The 17,914-nt window shown below is 52.8% G+C and overlaps 4 protein-coding genes across 4 annotated transcripts; 3 read left to right on the forward strand and 1 right to left on the reverse strand.

The window, feature by feature from the left end:
• The first annotated feature begins 2,279 nt into the window (after positions 1 to 2,279).
• Positions 2,280 to 4,057, forward strand: V8C40DRAFT_245382 (Rho family GTPase CDC42). The gene is made up of 3 exons (XM_083215878.1): positions 2,280 to 2,689; positions 2,940 to 3,318; positions 3,451 to 4,057. Coding segments are annotated over exons 1-3 (447 nt in total). The 5' UTR covers positions 2,280 to 2,687; the 3' UTR covers positions 3,517 to 4,057.
• Positions 4,058 to 4,721: 664 nt separating this feature from the next.
• On the forward strand, positions 4,722 to 6,511 carry V8C40DRAFT_224582 (agmatinase). The gene is made up of 4 exons (XM_083212244.1): positions 4,722 to 5,021; positions 5,082 to 5,208; positions 5,273 to 5,602; positions 5,666 to 6,511. The coding sequence occupies exons 1-4, from the start codon at positions 4,890 to 4,892 to the stop codon at positions 6,247 to 6,249; spliced, it is 1,173 nt and encodes a 390-aa protein (XP_083073061.1). The 5' UTR covers positions 4,722 to 4,889; the 3' UTR covers positions 6,250 to 6,511.
• Positions 6,512 to 11,009: 4,498 nt separating this feature from the next.
• Positions 11,010 to 14,021, forward strand: V8C40DRAFT_224637 (uncharacterized protein). Its single transcript, XM_083212245.1, has one exon. The coding sequence runs from the start codon at positions 11,507 to 11,509 to the stop codon at positions 13,862 to 13,864; it is 2,358 nt and encodes a 785-aa protein (XP_083073062.1). The 5' UTR covers positions 11,010 to 11,506; the 3' UTR covers positions 13,865 to 14,021.
• A 500-nt stretch (positions 14,022 to 14,521) lies between these two features.
• On the reverse strand, positions 14,522 to 16,219 carry V8C40DRAFT_245391 (histidine phosphatase superfamily). Its single transcript, XM_083215879.1, has one exon. The coding sequence runs from the start codon at positions 16,098 to 16,100 to the stop codon at positions 14,856 to 14,858; it is 1,245 nt and encodes a 414-aa protein (XP_083073063.1). The 5' UTR covers positions 16,101 to 16,219; the 3' UTR covers positions 14,522 to 14,855.
• Between the last annotated feature and the right edge of the window lie 1,695 nt (positions 16,220 to 17,914).

Genomic DNA, 17,914 nt, shown 5'->3' on the forward strand with positions numbered 1-17,914 from the left:
TGCATCTATCTCTTCGTTCCTCGTCTTCTCTTCCTCTGTCTCTTTTTTGTTGCCTATCACGGGCAATTCGGAGTAGACATAGCCACTCACTGCTGGCTGCATGGGCTGAAACCTGGGTTTTGCAGTAGCTGGTTTGGCAGATGGGCTTGCAAGGGGCCCGGAAGGAGCCCCGAGTGCACGATCCTGGCGATTGGCTTCCCTGCTTTGACCTCTTGTTTTTTCTTTGATTGTTGATTTTTGGAGGGCTGCACCGCAGTTTTACGTTGTAGAACTCGAACGTGTGTCGGTCAGAAAGGGTTTGCGTGGCGTTGAGAGCACGCAATCTTGTGTTACTCGGCCATGGAGAAAGGAGGCAGAAACAGAGCCAACAACCACCTGGTAGTACTTGATGATTCCTCAGTAGGCTACTAATCTGAGATATGAGAGCTCAGATACTTTGCTCCGTACTGTAGTACATGTGCAAAGCTTGTAAGGCAATGGGCCATGTACGTCATCTCTCTGTAGCAATCTGCATTTGCAAACAAATCGAAAGTCCCAAACGCTGCTTTTGCTCTGATATCCCTTGTTTCACGCCAACTCTGGCTGCGCTCCACAATGTTATTCCTGGTACCGGGTACTAAGTGCGAGCTCAGTGATCTGTAGGTGGATGTATGAAGGTTTCAGTTGGTCCAAAGTAACGAATACCTGGAGCAGCCGGACTCTTTTCATTCCATCCATTTCAAACAAGGCCGTGCCCGGGCTGCCACTCTAACGGAGATAGCATCTTGTACAGCCCAGCATGAGTGCTTGTGAGGGCCCTGTGATGCTGTACGACATGGCCTGTGTGCAAAGTTCCAAGCCTCTCTCTCTCTCTCGTGCCTCTTCTCCTTTAATCGCGACATGACCCAACCAACCGCCTCCTCCTGGCAAATCAGCTAAGCGCAAGCTCAGCGAACCAGAACCAGCCTCTTCTTCTCCCCGGTCCGCCGTTGTCGCGCATTGAGCAAGCCCCCCAATTACTGCTAGCCTAATCCCCCCCTTCAGCCACCCGCCTGAGTGCATGCTGCACGCGTCCAATTGGCAATGGGATGCAGGTTGCTGAGAAGGATTCACGGGAACGGGTTTAGTATTGATTTGATGGCATCAAATAAGTATGTATCCATTAGTAGCGTATCATAACAGAGGATGGGACGAGTATAGACGCCAACTCCTCTGCTCGACAAATTCAATCAATCAGTGTAATCAATCAATCGATTTTGGCGGAGGGCCAGGCGCAAATCCCCACCAATCACCCTGCTTCACCGAGCCAGCCATCACCAACCCCGTCGGGTCTTCTTTTGTGTGTCTCTGACTACTGTACTGTACTCCGTACTGGTTCCATTGTTAGCATGCCCTGAACTTCACTAGCACTGCTGCGTACTACTCGGTGACGGGAGCTGCTAGCAGTTGACCATCTCGCCCAAACGAGGCCAAGCTCCGCCAAAAGCTTCCCGTCTCCTCTTCGCCCCCCCAGTTTCCCCCCCAGTCGAGTTCGGCCAGCACACGCACCACAGCACCCAGACAGGCCTCAAGGCATCTGCCAGCCCGGCTAATTCGTCCTGTATTCAACTGAACTGGACTGGACTGGCCTGTGGTCCTACACACCAGACCCAACCGGTTACTGTGCTTGCTCTCCTCGGTGCTACTTACATGTCCACTGGTACTAACTATTGGCGACGGAACTAAGAAACATAACACATCACCTAAGCAAGCACTGGACAACGCTCGACTCGATTCATTGCTCCTCAGCACCAACCCCAAGGCAGGCTCCAGCCCTTCCATACCCAGCATTGAGAGCGCTGAAGCCTTTGCTCTCCTCCCCCCCCGGAACTTGCCTCGCCTCGCCTCACCTCACTTTCTCTCCCCCCCATCGTGACAAGCTTCCCACCAAAGCCAGAGCAGGCCATTTTCCCTCTTGATAAGCCCGCCTACCCGCCCAAAGCGCATCCACTTACTGGCCTATCCAGCCTATTACCTTGACCAACCACCGCCGCTACTGCTGGCTGCTGCTGCTACTGCTGCTGCTACTGTCACTACGACTGACTCTCTCCCGCCAAATTAATCTTCAACTCCAAAACTCCAGAGCCTCAATTCGCAGCCATCAAAACCTCGTCCTCGCATCTTCCCTCCCCGCGGCACGCGCTGCGATAAGGCATCTCGGCCTCCATCCTGCCCTCCGTCGTCAGACCTCCCTCTTCGTCAAGGAACCGCATAAGCAGCACCACCATGGTGGTCGCAACCATCAAGTACGATCTGCAAGCCCCTCTGCCATGCTGCATTCCAATCCCCTTTGCATCTGCCTCGTTTCCCTCGCTTTTCCTCGCTGCTTTTTTCTTTTTTTTCTTGTCGGCTTCCTCCTCCTGAGAGCAGCCTGCGATGCCGGCATCTTGTGAGGTCGTTGTGCATCTTTCAAATGCCTTCGTCCCTGTCTCCGACCTGCTGACAGGGAGGGGGCGGTCAATGAAGCTGCGATCCCTCTTCCTCTCCTGCCGCAGCACATCTCGGCCAAGTTGCATTTCCCATGATGGCTAACCTCGCAATTCACTTCCAGGTGCGTTGTCGTCGGCGACGGTGCCGTTGGCAAGACATGTCTTCTCATCAGCTACACCACAAACAAATTCCCTTCGGAATATGTGCCGACCGTTTTCGACAACTATGCCGTCACCGTAATGTGAGTGGCAACCCCCCATTTCCTAGTAGAGAGAAAGACAAGGAAAAGTCAGGAGAGAAAAAGACTTTTTGACTTTTGGTCGATTGATTTCTGCCACTGCGCATCAAGCGACAATGGAAAAAGAGACGCAAGAAATAATTCAAACAATCTCATGCGGTGGAAAGATGGCCCAACACGCCTCCTGGCTAATCTCTCTGCTGGGCCAAATGACCCGGTCCGAGGGACTCAATCGCTGACTGGCGCTCAATAGGATCGGTGATGAGCCGTATACCCTGGGACTCTTCGATACGGCAGGACAGGAAGATTATGACCGACTGCGTCCCCTTTCATATCCCCAAACCGACGTGTTCCTCGTCTGCTTCAGCGTCACCTCGCCTGCCTCGTTCGAAAACGTTCGCGAAAAGTGGTTCCCCGAAGTCCACCACCATTGCCCCGGTGTCCCCTGCCTCATCGTCGGCACCCAGGTCGACTTGCGAGACGACCCCAGCGTCCGAGAAAAGCTTGCCAAGCAGAAGATGTCCCCTGTCCGCAAGGAGGATGGCGAGCGTATGGCGAAGGACCTGGGCGCGGTCAAATACGTCGAGTGCAGTGCGTTGACGCAGTTCAAGCTCAAGGATGTGTTTGATGAGGTATGTCGCAATGAAGCAATCCGTGAGGAAGAAAGAAAAGAAACCGAGAAAGATAGAGGGCGAATAAAGAGAGAGAAAGAGAGAGAATCCAGCTGTGTTTGAAAATTCAGCGCTAACCAAACCCCATTCTAGGCCATTGTCGCTGCTTTGGAACCCCCCGCGCCCAAGAAGAAATCCCACAAGTGTCTCGTTCTATAAACCATGAGTCTCAGGAAATTGCGTCATAGGATATTGCCATTGTTTCACTCGATGGTCAGTTGGCCAGAAGGGAAGGGTTCTGGATACATGGACGAGGTCAATTGGAGACGGTGGTTGTGTTTGGACGGGGTTGATAGACTTGGACGAGTTGGGCTTGCCTACCCACGATGGTTGATATCACTGGCAAATAGGGGGTTGTGATTTACTTGTTTCCGTCAAGGAAATCGTGCGATGGATTTTCCCCTGTGCCTGGTCATGGCAAAAGCAAGACCTCGTCCGCGATGGGCACGGAGAGGGCAGTGGCGAAGAGCTTCCTAGATATGCGGCCTGCTCCGTTGTCGGCAGTCCTTGCCCGTGCTTCTCCGTTATTGTCATTGCTCAGTGGCCTCGAGACCAGAGGCCGGATCTACGTTCCCGTCTATTCTCGTTTCTCTCTATATTTTGGGCCAGGGAACTTATAAAATGCAGACAAGGCATGTTTCGATAGGGAAGTTTGGCGATTAGGAGTGCAGTTAAATTGACCGGACCTTTTGTTATGCCCAGTTTTCTTTTCTTGACCTTTCTTTCTTTTATGTTTGTGATGCCAAGACATTCAAAACATGTGAGATGATTTGGGGGCCAAGATCTCCCTACTCGATAAGTGATACTTTAGACAGCTTCTGGACTACTTTTAGTCTTCCCCCCGCGTTTCTTCATCAATGCGTCAACTGCATGAAGAATTGCCCCATGGCACTAGGAGGAAAATGCCCCGTCCATACCGACGGATCAGCAGAACTCTGGGCTTATGGTTAACGAGTTGGGCGTCGTTGACGGCAACATAAGGGGTCAAATGTGCATCAAAGGGCGTTATCTGTCACCACTGGTTAAGGCTATCTGCATCCTTTTATTCTCTCCAATTGGCGCTGCATCTCTTATTCTCTCCATCTTTTATTCTCTCCAATCGGCGCTGGGCTGCCTCCTCCCGAAAGGGCAGTTCGGGCTCAACTTTGCGTGTAATCCGAAGGAGGGGGTTCTCCACCGTTTGCTTTTGCTTTAAATCCAACGACCAATGGATACAGCTTTTTTGAATGGGGGGAGAAAAATTGGATTGGAATTGACTTGACTTAGACATACATACTAGGTAGAGGTAGCTTCTTCTGTATGATTTGTGATGGTGTTTTTATGTGCTAGACTGGGCGGGTGGCGCCGGTTTTGTGTGGAAGAGGGGAGTTTTTTGGGAGATATATATTGAGTTGGGGTGCTTACTGTTTTCTAGACTTGGGGGTTGTTTTTTATCATCATCATTTCTGCTTTAGCTGATAAATTGAGGATTTCGTTATTGGGTGTTTGTTATATTCCACAGGCGGAGACAAGTGCATATACAGTATATCAGCATGAAGACGGCTGTGCTTCTCAGCTGGCTGTTCTGGGGAAGTTTATCCGCGGGGTGCAGCCATGAGAAGCATGACGAGAGGGAATGGACCAAGGAGGAACTGGCCGAGCTGGAGGCAAAATGGGCAACCGATGTGAGCTCCTTTCATATCCTTGGTTAAAAAAGATGGAATGCTGACTTTTGAGCCTTTTAGTGGTCATTTACTGGGTTTGGTTCGTTTGCGCACCTGGACTATGTCAAGTGTCTAACGAATCCCGCTGAGAAATTCGATATTGCCATTGTCGGAGCGCCGTTCGACACGGCTGTGAGCTACCGTCCAGGTAATCATTATTCCTCATCCAAAAACAAAATCAAATATGAAAAGCAGACTGACGTTTCTCCAAGGCGCGCGTTTCGGCCCCAGAGCCATCCGCCAGGCTTCATCCCGGCAGACTGCCTTTCGCGGCTTCAACCCTCGCGCCAACATCAATCCGTACCAGAACTGGGCCAAGATTGTGGATTGCGGCGATATCCCTATTACGCCGTTTGACAATACCATTGCGAGGGAGCAGATGACGCAGGCGTTCAAGGAGCTGGGCGGGAGGGGGACTGTGTCGGCGCTGAGTTCGAGGCCGAAGATTATTACGTTGGGAGGGGATCATAGTCTTGCGTTGCCTGCTTTGAGGGCGTTGAAGGAGATTCATGGGCGGCCTGTTCGGGTGCTTCACTTTGATGGTAGGTTTTGCAAATTCTGAAGGCGTTTGAGAGATGGATGCTAATCATGGTGGTTTCAAATAGCACATCTTGATACTTGGGATCCGGCTGCGTATCCGTCGTATTGGGGGGCGACTCACTTTAACCACGGGTCCATGTTCTGGATGGCCAACCAGGAAGGCCTCTTGTCTAACGATACGAACGAGCGTTCTGTACATGCTGGCCTTCGCACACGGCTCAGCGGGGTCACGAACTTCGACAACGAGGACGACACGGCGCAGAATTGGATCCGGTTCTCGGCGGATGACATTGATGAAGTGGGCACCAAGGGCATCGTCGACGGCATCATGAAGACTCTAGGCACGGATGACCCGGTATATCTATCTCTCGATATTGATGTGTTGGATCCGGCTTTTGCTCCGGGGACGGGGACGCCGGAGCCGGGCGGGTGGACGACGAGGGAGCTGATTCGGATCCTGAGGGGCATCGAGGGGTTGAACATCGTGGGGGCGGACGTGGTGGAGGTTGCGCCGGCGTATCAGGGCCAGGGCGAGGAGACTGCTTTGGCGGCGGCGCAGGCGGTGTATGAGATGTTGAGCTCGATTGTGAAGAGGGGGATGGGGGAGATGGGGAGGGTGAAGGGTGTTGAGGGGAAGGATGAGCTTTGAGATGGGCTGAAGTTGAGGTGGGATTAGGATTGGGGATACATGGAGGTTGGAGGTTGGCATTGGGTTTGGGGGGACAATTATTACATGATTTATGATTGAATGATTTGGTATTTTGTTGATAAGTTCATTGTTTTCTTGATGAGTCTGACAGTGTTTAATGGGGAGAGATACAGACGACATAGGAGTGTTAATTCTCATTTTCTAGCTATGGCCAAAGCAATCCCCACAACTTGTACACATATTTCTACTGAAGGCCTGAAGGGATATAATAGTAATGTAATATTCTTCGTTGTTCAGGGTGAGTGAACTGTTCTTTGTTTGAAACTACTCGTCAATGCTGCCGGCTACTTTTGAAGTGTCTGAATGCAGATAACACCTGATTCAAGAGTGAATGTTTCGAATTCAGCGAATACACCACTGACGACCTAATCACCGAAACCGCCACAAAACAAAGATATTGATAGTTGGGCACGTGTATTTACACTCCAATCAGTAGCTACATATACTTTACCCTACCTATACCATGCGTGCCTTTGTGGTCTAGAAATTGGCGTCGCCGTAACTGCATGCATGAGGTTCAGGCTTGTTACATGCAATGCATCCGGATAATAAGTTGATGCAGTTTATAATTAGTATAAATATAGTATCAAACAGCAAGCCCGCGTCAATGCAGATTAATGCAGATATCCATGCAGAACTGCAGGCTTGCTTGCTTCATCCCACATGGCATCGCCACAAAAACCCTCTCATCAAATCAAAAAGTATGCTTGCCCATCAACCCATCAAATCTCGTCGTCGCATTGTTGGCGTTGGAGCGGCTATGCAAGGTACCAGCAGACGGCCACTGCTCCAATGCGGAGTTTTAGCTGTAGCTACCGCTCGAAGCGGCTAAAGCGCTGCGTGCAAAATGAAATTGATTTGATTTTTTGATTGCAGAATCGCCACATGCTTATACGGCAATACGGTTCCATTGCTTTTCTCAGGCCACCCCCATTGTTCTCTGTGATTGTGTGCTCGTGCTTTTTTTTTTTCAAAAGGATGGGATGCAGGTAATATTGGGTGCTCCGTTATGATGTAAGCAAGCAGCGGTATCAGAATGCCATAGCCACAGACGCCTTTTCCGATCTAGCCGTCGTGCAGTTTCGACTTTTGGGGCTTCTGGTTTCACCCACGGCTCAGAGGCCTGTTCGGGGCTCCGCGGGCTGTCTGTTCAGTACAGTGTGTTCACTTGTTTGTAGTTGTATTAACCGGCGATGACAAGCGGTGGCTCCGTACGTAGTGTCGTGATGATGGGCCATCCGCTTCCGTTCAACTGCTCACAATGGCGCTGTTGGCTCGAGCCCCTGTTCATGATTGCAATCGGTGGTCCTCATTTCTCCAAAAAGACACATGAAGAAAAAAGAAATGGCTACTCATACTACTAGTAGCACCATCATCAGCTGCACAGGAAATGAAGCAACACACGACATGGCATCGAATTGATACGGGATCAACCCTGTGCCCAACTCTGCCGCCACTGGTCGTGTCACCTAGTACCAACTTGTAGCTTCGGTGTGCTTTCCCAGGGTTGCCCTGACGAGCTCGGAATGCGCCAAAGGCCATACTAAGACTGAAGAGCCTACCGCCAGGGCACTAGATTCTAGCCACAGCGAAATACGCGATCAAGGCGTTTACGGGGGGGTTATTAGTACCTGTTAGTGAACGGGATGAATAAGATGACAATGAGGGGGGGTGTCCTGCATGAGGGCGGCGAAATTATGGATGGAATTCGCTAGAACGCGGTCAAAGATGGAGCAAGAAGACGGCCATGGCTGCAGGTGAGAGAGACAAGATGCGTGGCGGTGAGAATTGAACTGGGCGGGTTGGCCAGGAGAAGAAGCCCAAAAAGCACATGCAGAAGCAGATTCGACCGGTGATTATTATAATTAGCATTTTACTATTTCATTATCATTATTATTCCTGCACGTATACGGTATACGCACGCGGGAGGGAAATTTTGTAGCTGCCTGGCTGCTTTGCCAAGGTCTGCCGGTGACTCTCCTTTTAGAAGAAGGTAATGTAATGTCAGGTAGCATTGGGGGTTCCTTTGATTGTGTGAGTCCCGTCTTGTGTCCCCCAGCTGGAATAGGGATATGTGCCCGAGTAAGGAGGCGGCGGCCGTTCCTTTGAAAGGTGATTCACCACTCCGGCAACATGGCATGGCAAGGCATTGCATGACATGGGATGGGAGACCATTCTTGTCATCGCTGCTACCTTCTCTTCACCTCACCCTCACATTGACTCAGTTTGAAAATAGTGTCTACATCCATCCATCCATCTCTCTTGAGCAAGCAAGTCCAATGTAATGTAATTAATTAGCTGGGGCCCAGTCTGGTGCCTCTTTTTAATAATAGCTCCCCATAGACTTGCGATGATGGATCTGGATCGCCAACATGGTGCGAGTACGTACCAGCAGGTACCGTTTGTACACCTGTCACTCCTTTTCTTGCTCTCGTGTACTCGTACCCCGTAACTTTTTTGGGGCTACGTACTACCTCAGCCTCAGGTTGGCCACATGTCTTTTGGTGCGTTGTCTAACCCATCAATCATCCTGATGTCTTTTACGAGCCCATTAGAGTTTGCACCATGCAGGTCAACACATGAGCGTGCTTCCTGTAATTTGAATTGGAGCCCATTCATGCCACGCTGTATTCAATTCCCACAGGGCACTCCTCCAATGGTTCACTCGACCCGTCTGACAGCAGTGGATGGAGACTCCGAGCCTTGTACCTGTACCTGTCGCTGCAGCACTGCTAACCCAGAGTGGACGCCGCATCCGGCTTATATACTTGCAGTACTTTGTGCTCGTACGTACGATTACAGGTAGCACGAGTACTGTACGGATACTCGAGCCAATCCCCATCAAAGACGCCCAGTTCCATTAATTCTCTGGGCGCATCTCATCTGCTCCTATCTGTGGCCCTTCAATCGTCTTGTTCGTAGCTGTACCTGCATTTCGCAATGGACGATACGTGTACGTGTACAAGACAAGGTACCACCATGTTCGTATTAGACCAAGTGTGCCCCCAAATGTCTTCAATATTCGACGACGAACGACAAGCAGTCAAGAGGGGAAAAAAGCAAAGAAAAGGAAGAAAAGAAGAGGCCACATTCCCGTGCCCCACCACGCTAAAAGGAAAAGAAACGCTGGCTGAATTGCACGGTACCGCCACAGCTGTTTCACTATGCAAAGATACAAAGCTGGCCGCTCTCGGCAGCACCATTGAGAAAGTTGTTCCCCCCAAAGGGCTCCAGCGTGCCCCCCCTGTCGCTCAGGCACTGCACGCCACTGCAACCCCTAAACCGCGCGCCAGTCCCTCTCCAGTAGCGCTGGGTCCAGCAGATGCAACCCCTGCGCCGGGTCATTAAACTACCACCGCAGCCAATTCCATCCCCGTCCCGTTTGGGCAACTGTCCATCTCAATAAAGGTTCTGGCCCAGGTCCAGGTACCACCGCGTCTGCGCTGCAGCGGCGTGTACAGGTACAGGTACTGGTACGGTACTGAGCCAGCGCGGGCATCGGCAGGTACCGCCGATACCCTCGCCATGGGGCAGAGTATGCGCTGTAGACAAAGTACAGGTGGTCATTGCTGTGTGCAAGAGGTACGGCGCCGTATCGGCAAATGCTTGTAGCATCCTCAAGTTAGTACATGCTTGATGTGTGCTTGTGCTTGTCTCCTGCTCTCCTGCTCTTTGCTTCCAGTCCAGCCCAGTCTGCACGCCTCCTGCCACCTGAACGGGTAGGTTAGTAAGGTTCTGGTAGTGCCAAGTTCGTAGCATCTCGTACCGGTACTCAGTGTGGTGCTCGCCCCGACAAAAATCACAGGTGCTGGTACCTCTCTTGCTCTCCCCCAATCGCACTCGCCACGATGCTCCCCCGTACACGCTACCTCCCCTCGCACTACGCCCCCCGTCGTGCCAGGTACCAGTACCACAACCCTCGGCCACACCAACAGAAGCGACTAAACCACCCCCTGGCCTCTGTTCGTCGCTCTCTTTTCGCTTCCTCTCCTCTCCTCTCCTGTCTGGTCCAGGTCGCTGTCCGCTCTCTTTTCCCTCCTCCGCCTCCTACTTCTGTTCCGTTCCTGTACTTGTACGAGCTCCCATTGCTGGCCCTCTTTTTTCTTCCTTCTCTCCTAGCCTTTCAGGGTTCTAGTTTATCTTTCTCTCCTTCCGGCCCCTTGCTCGCGTTGGCGCTCTGCTCCAGAAAAAACTGCCGCTGAGCACGCCTCGCCGGTGGCCCGTTATTTTCTTCATCCCTTATTCTTATTACTCTTTGCCTTCATTTGCTCCATCGTTGCTCCTCTTCTCTTTTCTGCCTCTTACCTTTACTCCTCTTCCTATTCTTCTTCTCCCTCCCCTTCACCCCCCCGGTCCTACCGATCTTGCTCCTACAATTTAGTTGCGCCAGGCCCTAGACTGTTCAACATCCACCGCGTCGTTTCCCCAGCTGGATCGACTGGACTGTCCCGAGCCAACGGTCTAGGTTGTCAATCGCAGTCTTGGAAAGCCAATTGGGTCCTGTCCGCCGTCGATATTGGATATTGGATCAAGTCTTGTCTTGCTGCGACGCGACCTTCGTTCTGCCCATATTCTTACTAATATTATTGCTCGACTAATCCGCTTCTTCGCATCCCGAGGACCCTGCGACCTTGTCTATTCGTTCTTGTTAGCTTTGCTACCCTCGCTCACCGACACTCTTCGATATACTCCCCGTGGCGGCTTTATTCACTCAATCGCATCCGTCTTGTCGCAGCGACTGCTTGCTTACTCGTACGCCGCCAGTTCGCCTCGTTTTCATGTCTCTAGGAGCTTGCATATTGCCGTTTTAATATTTGCGATTCTTGAATATTCAACCTTCGATTGCTTCCAGTTCATAATCTGCTTGGATTCGAAATCAAAAACAAAAGTCACTTTGCATACATATAACCTCCATCCGTTCATCGACCCCTATTTTCCTGTGGTACAGCGGTTTGATCTGTGGTGGACCTCGTGACTTACCTCGAAGAAGACGCATTGCTATTTTTACTTTGTTTCTGCATAAAAGAGTTACATCTTCGTCAGCAATTCTTGTATTGGGCTCCCGTGAACAACCGGCTGCTCGAACCTCCACCAGCATAACCCTTTCGTGCCTTTCCCAGGCACGTCGAAATCTCTCAAAACGGCTGTTCTCGGTCACGCTGGGCGGGACTCTCTCGTCCCCCCTCACCTTCTCGGGATGCAGGAGCTTAATGGAAATGCTGGCCAGGGAGCGCCAACAGGTGCCAATGGCGCGCGTTTCGGCCATGCCTCCAAGCCCTCCAACAGCGATACTGGCTTCTCGCATGGAGCCTTCACCTCCAACATCTCGGGCTTCGCTGACCGCCACCCTCGTCGCGCCAACATTCCCACGCTCAACACCCAGAACATGAACCAGAACCAGCCCAATGGTCATGACATGACCCCTGGAACGGCTTTTGACATGCAATTCACGCCTCTGCTCCCGTCGCAGCTGCTTCTGGGCAGCCCCTTTCAACCTGGAAGCCCGGCCGCCTTTGGCAGCCCCCAGTTCCAGGGACTGTCTGGCTTCCAGCAGACTCAGCATCAGCAGGCCAATGCTCAGCAGCACAACGGTGGCATCTCGAGCCCCGTGCAGCCCAGCATGTCTCCTCAGTCTTACCAGGCTCTGGTTTCTCCCTCAACCTATGGAGCGCCTCAGTTCTTCCCTCCCCAGTCTCCCACTGGTTTCAACATGCAGAGCTCTATGCAGCCTGGTTCTCCCGTTTCCATGGGCGCCGGCGTCGTTACGGGAACCAGCCGAACCGTCTACCTCGGCAACATCCCCCCGGACACCAGCGCTGAAGAGATCCTGGGTCACGTCCGGAGTGGTCAAATCGAGTCCGTCCGCCTGCTCCCTGATAAGAACTGCGCCTTCATCTCCTTCCTCGATGCCAGCTCCGCCACCCACTTCCACTCGGATGCCATTTTGAAGAAACTGTGCATCAAGGGCCAGGATATCAAGGTTGGCTGGGGCAAGCCGTCTCAGGTCCCAACATCTGTGGCGCTTGCCGTCCAGCAGTCTGGTGCTTCCCGAAATGTCTACTTGGGCAACCTTCCCGAGGAGATTTCTGACGAGGAGTTGCGCGAGGATCTCGGCAAGTTTGGTGCCATTGACACCATCAAGATTGTCCGCGAGAAGAGCATTGCCTTCATCCACTACCTGTCCATTGCGAACGCGATCAAGGCCGTCACCCAGTTGCCTCAGGAGGCCAAGTGGCAAGCCCCTCGCCGCGTGTACTACGGCAAGGACAGATGCGCCTACGTCTCCAAGACGCAGCAGCAAAACGCAGCTCAGTATCTGGGCATCGCCCCTGGATACGCACACATGCTGACCGGCGCCGATCGAGACCTCATCTCCAACGCTCTCGCACAGCAGTCGGTGGCTGCCGCTGCCGTTGCCACGAGCGCTGGTGGCATGAACAACCTTGGCAACCGAACCATCTACCTGGGTAACATTCACCCGGAGACTACGATTGAGGAGATTTGCAACGTGGTTCGAGGTGGTCTGCTGCACCACATCCGCTACATTCCCGACAAGCACATCTGCTTTGTGACTTTCATCGACCCCACAGCTGCTGCGTCATTCTATGCTCTCAGCAACCTGCAGGGCCTGATGATTCACAACCGCAGACTCAAGATTGGCTGGGGCAAGCACTCTGGTGCTCTCCCACCCGCCATTGCTCTCGCTGTGAGCGGTGGTGCTTCGCGCAACGTCTACATCGGCAACCTGGACGAGACCTGGACAGAGGAACGATTGCGCCAGGACTTTACCGAGTATGGTGAGATTGAGCTGGTCAACGCACTTCGTGAGAAGAGCTGCGCCTTTGTCAACTTTACCAACATTGCCAACGCCATCAAGGCCATCGAGGCCATCCGCGGCAAGGAGGAGTACAAGAAGTTCAAGGTCAACTTTGGAAAGGATCGATGCGGAAACCCTCCTCGCCAGGTCCAGCAGAGCTCATCTCCCCGCGGCGACGGTGTCTCATCGCCACCTCCCAATGGCTCACAGAACAGCAACTCGCCTTCAAACGGAAACACGCCACAGCCGGCGGCAGCCATGTTCAACGCTAACAGCAACCCGCTGACAATGTACCTGAACCACATGCAGCAGCAAGCTCAGCAGCAGCAGCAGCAGCAACAGCAGATGTCTGTGCAGCAGAACATTCTGTTCAACACTGCCCAGTCAAATGACCTGTCAATGGATGTTCCCCAGCAGGGCCCCATTGGTGGACACGGCCAGTCGGCTAGCATCTCCAACGGCTACTCCATGAACGGCTCCATGTCAAATGCCCCCACTATTGGCGGCCTGCTTGCCCCTGGCAACGGACGTGGCCAGCACAGCCGCGCCGTCAGTCTGCCGGTTCTGGCCCCCGGGTTCGAGAACGGAGGCATCAGCCCCTCAGAGAGCAACGGCAGCACGGGCGAGAGGCGTGGCCACCACTACCAAGCTAGCTTCGGTGGTATGGGAGCCTCTGGCTATGGCCTGGCTATCCAGGGAGGCCTAAATGGCTGGGTGGAAGAGGAAGTGGCCAACTAAGTTTGGGCCAAGGACAATATAGTAGTCCCTTGTTGGACTTCTCACGCATATGAACAGAGTGGGGTTAGGGGGAAGGGTTTACCTAATTTGTTATAATTGCTTTGGAGTCTTTCCGCCTTGTCCTTAATCTTGTTTATGGATTCCATTCCCCCTCTTCATTTTTTTCTTTTTACCAATATTTCCATAATTACTTCCTTCGGTGTACCATGTTCAAACCCTTTTATTTTTTCTTTTTTGTTCTTTTTTTCTTTTTACTATTTTCAAATTCCCCTGAAATGATCCCCAGAAGCGCTGAGAAGAAAGAAACTGCAAGATTAGCACTTGGCTAAGCGAAAGATGTTCAATATCCAAGCGAGCCGTTTACGAACAATGGCTTGTCCAGTAGGAAGCATGACATGGAGTGGGAAATGATAAGAGGGCTCGGAAAGGCGAGTTCCTGAATATAAAAGATGGGAAACCAAGACGGGAGGGGGAGTGGCCAGGCCCTTGGTGATGACGGCTGGGGGGCTGGCCGAGGTTGGTAATTTGTAGGGCGGGAGGAGGATGAGAAACATCTGCATGTATGTCGTTATGGAGTTTTGCGGCGGGTCGGGTATCGACTAATACAATTGAATAAGACCATGACTATGAGTATTCTGGTGATGATGTTTGTTACTGGGTGAATGTGTGATGGCTGTGTCTTTGTGCTTTTAAGATGTTTGTCTAAATTTTTGTTCTACACACAGAATAGTCGCCTAGATAACAAATATCATATATCCTTGTAACGCCATTCGCCATGATTTCTTCCTCGTCTCGGCATATTACAAATGATGCTTCTGGTTCCATGGGCCTCTCTTCCTCTCTCTTTTTAAAGCCTAGCAAAGAGAGGATGTAAGATTTGGCTCTTGTCTTTTTGATTCTCTCGGAACAGTTACAACTACCTCTACAACTAAGTACCTACTACGATCGAACTAACTAACCCAACTAACCAGACCAGTTTCAAAAAAGGCCTTCAGTACCCAGCAGGCTCCTCCTTCTCGGGAAACGCAGGCGCCTTAACATTCGTATGACACTGTCCCTTCCAGTCCCTCGGCGTAAACTTGTCGACAATGGCCTTGAACGCTGCGAGCGTACAGAAAGACTCGTCACCGTCGAGGTGGTTGCCGGGGGTCTTGCAGCCGGGGATCATGACGGGAGTGTCGTTGTAGCGCAGGCGCACGAAGTAGCCCTGCAGAGACTCCTTTTCGCGCGGGGTGAGGGATGGGGTGGGCTTGCGGCCTATGGGGGTTGGTTTGGAGGTGGAGGGCCAGAGGGAGGAGAGGAGGGATGTAGATGGTTTGTTTGTGGTGTTTGTGTTGTCGTTGTCGAAGTTGGAGCGGAAGAGCTCGATGGCGATGTGGCTTGTAAAGGGGGGCCAGGCGTCGTTGCCGAGGGCGCCTAGGCTGGCGAGGATGCCGGCGAGGGTGGTGTCGTGGCAGCCGCTGAGGCCGAAGCGGAAGCCATCATCATCATCCCCGTTGTTCTTCTTATTCTTGCTCCTCAGGCCGTCGATAGTAGAAGAGGCAGCTCCGTGCTGGCCGGGTGTTTGAACAAACTCAGCGTCGGGAGGCGGCACGTTGCGCTCGGCGGTGGAAACCATGCGGGCGACGACGTCCCCCATGAGGGAGCCGATGCCCAGGGCGCGGTACTCCTGGCTCTCCTTGTAACCCGCGAACCACTCCTCGACGGCAATCGTTTCCATGATGCTGCGGGCTTTCAGGTCGTAGAATTCCTTGGGGAGGCGTGTGGCTGGGCCGTGGGCCATGGTCGAGCTGACGGTGTCCATGATGCCGATGAGGCGCGGACGGGAGTCGACGGCGATGCGCGGGCTGTCGGCGGGCATCCATTTCGCCAGCTTCTTGTTCACATAGGCCATCTCCTCGGTGTCGTTCCAGCGGTCGGCAGCTCGTTGAGCAAAAGCTCGTGATAGGAAGGCGAAGCGGCGGCAGTTGCTGTCGTTGGGGAAGAGGGTCTCGTCAGCCGGGTTGCGCGAGACGATGGTCAGGGGCGGGAAGTCGGGCGCGCGGGTGTGAGGCGGGTAGAGCCCGAAAAAGGCCTGCTGCATGGACTCGAGGGCGCGCGGGATCGGGGTCGTGCGGAGGTAGATGAAGTCTGCGTCCTTGATACTAGCCGGCAAGAAGCCCAAGTGGTCGACGTAGAGCTTGCGGAGTCTTGTGCCGAGGGCGTACGTCGTCTCGCGGCCACGATCCGTCAACATGCCCAGGTCGCAGAGGGAATCAAGCTCCCCCTTTGGACCTGAAGCTGGAACCGCGGCATCGTTGCTATCGAAAGTCTCGAGGCGGCGGCGCCACTGGATCTCGGAGAAGGTGCCGTCCGAGGCGGACACGGACTCGGCGCCGGGGCCGGAGGGGCCAAGGACGGCGGCGCGGAGGCGGCGCACGGCGCTGCAGTAGGGCCAGAAGGCGGGCAGGCCGGCGTTGCCGAAGCGGGCGTTGATGGGGGTTCGTTCGCCGTGGCGGAGGAGGATCTGGACTTGTTGGAGGTGAAGCTGGCGCGGGTAGAGCTGGGCGAGCTCGGCGTCTGTGTAGGGCGGGCGCGGCTGGAGCGTAGTCATGGCGAAAGAAGGGTGGGTGAGCGGATTACGGGAGAGAGGGATTGGGTAGGAGAGGTGTCCGCATTGGGTGCCAGCGGCGAGGGTTGTACGATCTGTGAGTTGGTAAAGAAGGTGAGAGGTTTAGAATTGAGGTTTGAGGCCTGAGTTGTTTTGATTGTTTGGTGGTTCAATTGGTGATGTGTAGTTGATGCAAGCAAGCAAGGGATTGGCCACTAAGCGGGAGCTGATCTAAAACGATGCCTGGCAGAGTGGCCCGATTGGGCGGGCGGCGTTTTGCCGAGGCTTGGGACAGGAGCTGCATTTTAGTCTTTCTCTTATTAGCCAGCGTGTTAGAAATGGGACGAGAGACGCTTCTTGGTGGCATATTTTTGCTTGCCTTTTTGCGTAGGATGTATTTGGTAGAAGGATTACGGGTGTTTGTGAGGGAGTCTGTTTTGCACTATAGTATTACTACTTGGTGATGGTGACATGACTCGAGAATAGTGAAAAGAGGAGAAGCAGAGTTGCTTATACAGGTCCACAGGGAAGTATATGCATATTGACATATATCATGGAGCTGACAATGGCAAGGCTGTTTGGGTTTGAGGAATGGCAAGGTGCATGTGGAAATTTGCGAGCTTATTGTGCCTCTTATGCCTCGAATGGGTAGGGACAGGAGCATGGTCAATGGCGATACCGAGTGCTCCGGACAAGTTTTAGCAGTGCATGTATAGACAGACAGGTATGCGAATAGTTATCGCTCTTGTATGAGATTGGCACCTTGCCGGTGAATAGTCGAGTTACTCAATCAGTAATCTAAATTCTCTTACATCTACATCTGCGGCTACTGTATCCGTCATTCGACAATAGAGTACGTAGTGTTGTCTTGTGCACGGCCGCCGAATTGGGACTCGCGATACAAATTCGTACAGGAGCTGCAGGCCTCTTGCTTCAATGGGCATTTGCAGCGCTTGGCATGAATGGAATCTATCGGATATTCCAGGCACAAGCGGGCCCACGCAATGCATCAGCATATGCCCAGATGGGAATATCCGCGGACCCTGAAGAAAGCAATTGGCTAGATGGAATCTCTACCACAAGCCCAGGAGCATAAGCTTATACGCCGCCTCGAGTTCATTTAGCGGCCTGTGGTTACCTATAATTAGGAACAGACAGCCCAAACAATAGTCGGCAGCGGCCGAACCTGAGACACACGTAAGCAGCTTCTCCGGGGTTGATGAGGTCATCAAAGCCTTTATGCACGGAATTGGGCCTTGATGCTTTCCTTCTTTCCCCTCACTTTTCCCCTTTGATTTTCTCTAAACCACTCTAAATATCTCGCTCAGCTGGCCTCTTTGGTCTCTCAGCACTGCGGAAGTCCGGAGGTCCATGGAGAATATAATGTGATGGAATGGGGAAAACCGGGGCCCGGATCGAATCGCTAAGCGCGCCGTCGAGGCCTTTTCCCGCTCTTTGAA

Source organism: Trichoderma camerunense (assembly GCF_050948025.1).
Source record: "Trichoderma camerunense strain CBS 138272 chromosome Unknown V8C40scaffold_9, whole genome shotgun sequence".
Lineage (NCBI taxonomy): Eukaryota > Fungi > Ascomycota > Sordariomycetes > Hypocreales > Hypocreaceae > Trichoderma > Trichoderma camerunense.

Coding starts and splice junctions, on each gene's coding strand:
- V8C40DRAFT_224637 (XM_083212245.1), top strand. CDS start 11,507: ATGCAGGAGCTTAATGGAAATGCTGGCCAGGGAGCGCCAACAGGTGCC.
- V8C40DRAFT_245382 (XM_083215878.1), top strand. Junction 3,319..3,450: donor TCAAGGATGTGTTTGATGAG/GTATGTCGCAAT, acceptor ACCCCATTCTAG/GCCATTGTCGCTGCTTTGGA.
- V8C40DRAFT_224582 (XM_083212244.1), top strand. CDS start 4,890: ATGAAGACGGCTGTGCTTCTCAGCTGGCTGTTCTGGGGAAGTTTATCC. Junction 5,022..5,081: donor AGGCAAAATGGGCAACCGAT/GTGAGCTCCTTT, acceptor TGAGCCTTTTAG/TGGTCATTTACTGGGTTTGG. Junction 5,209..5,272: donor GGCTGTGAGCTACCGTCCAG/GTAATCATTATT, acceptor CGTTTCTCCAAG/GCGCGCGTTTCGGCCCCAGA.
- V8C40DRAFT_245391 (XM_083215879.1), bottom strand. CDS start 16,100: ATGTTGACGGATCGTGGCCGCGAGACGACGTACGCCCTCGGCACAAGA.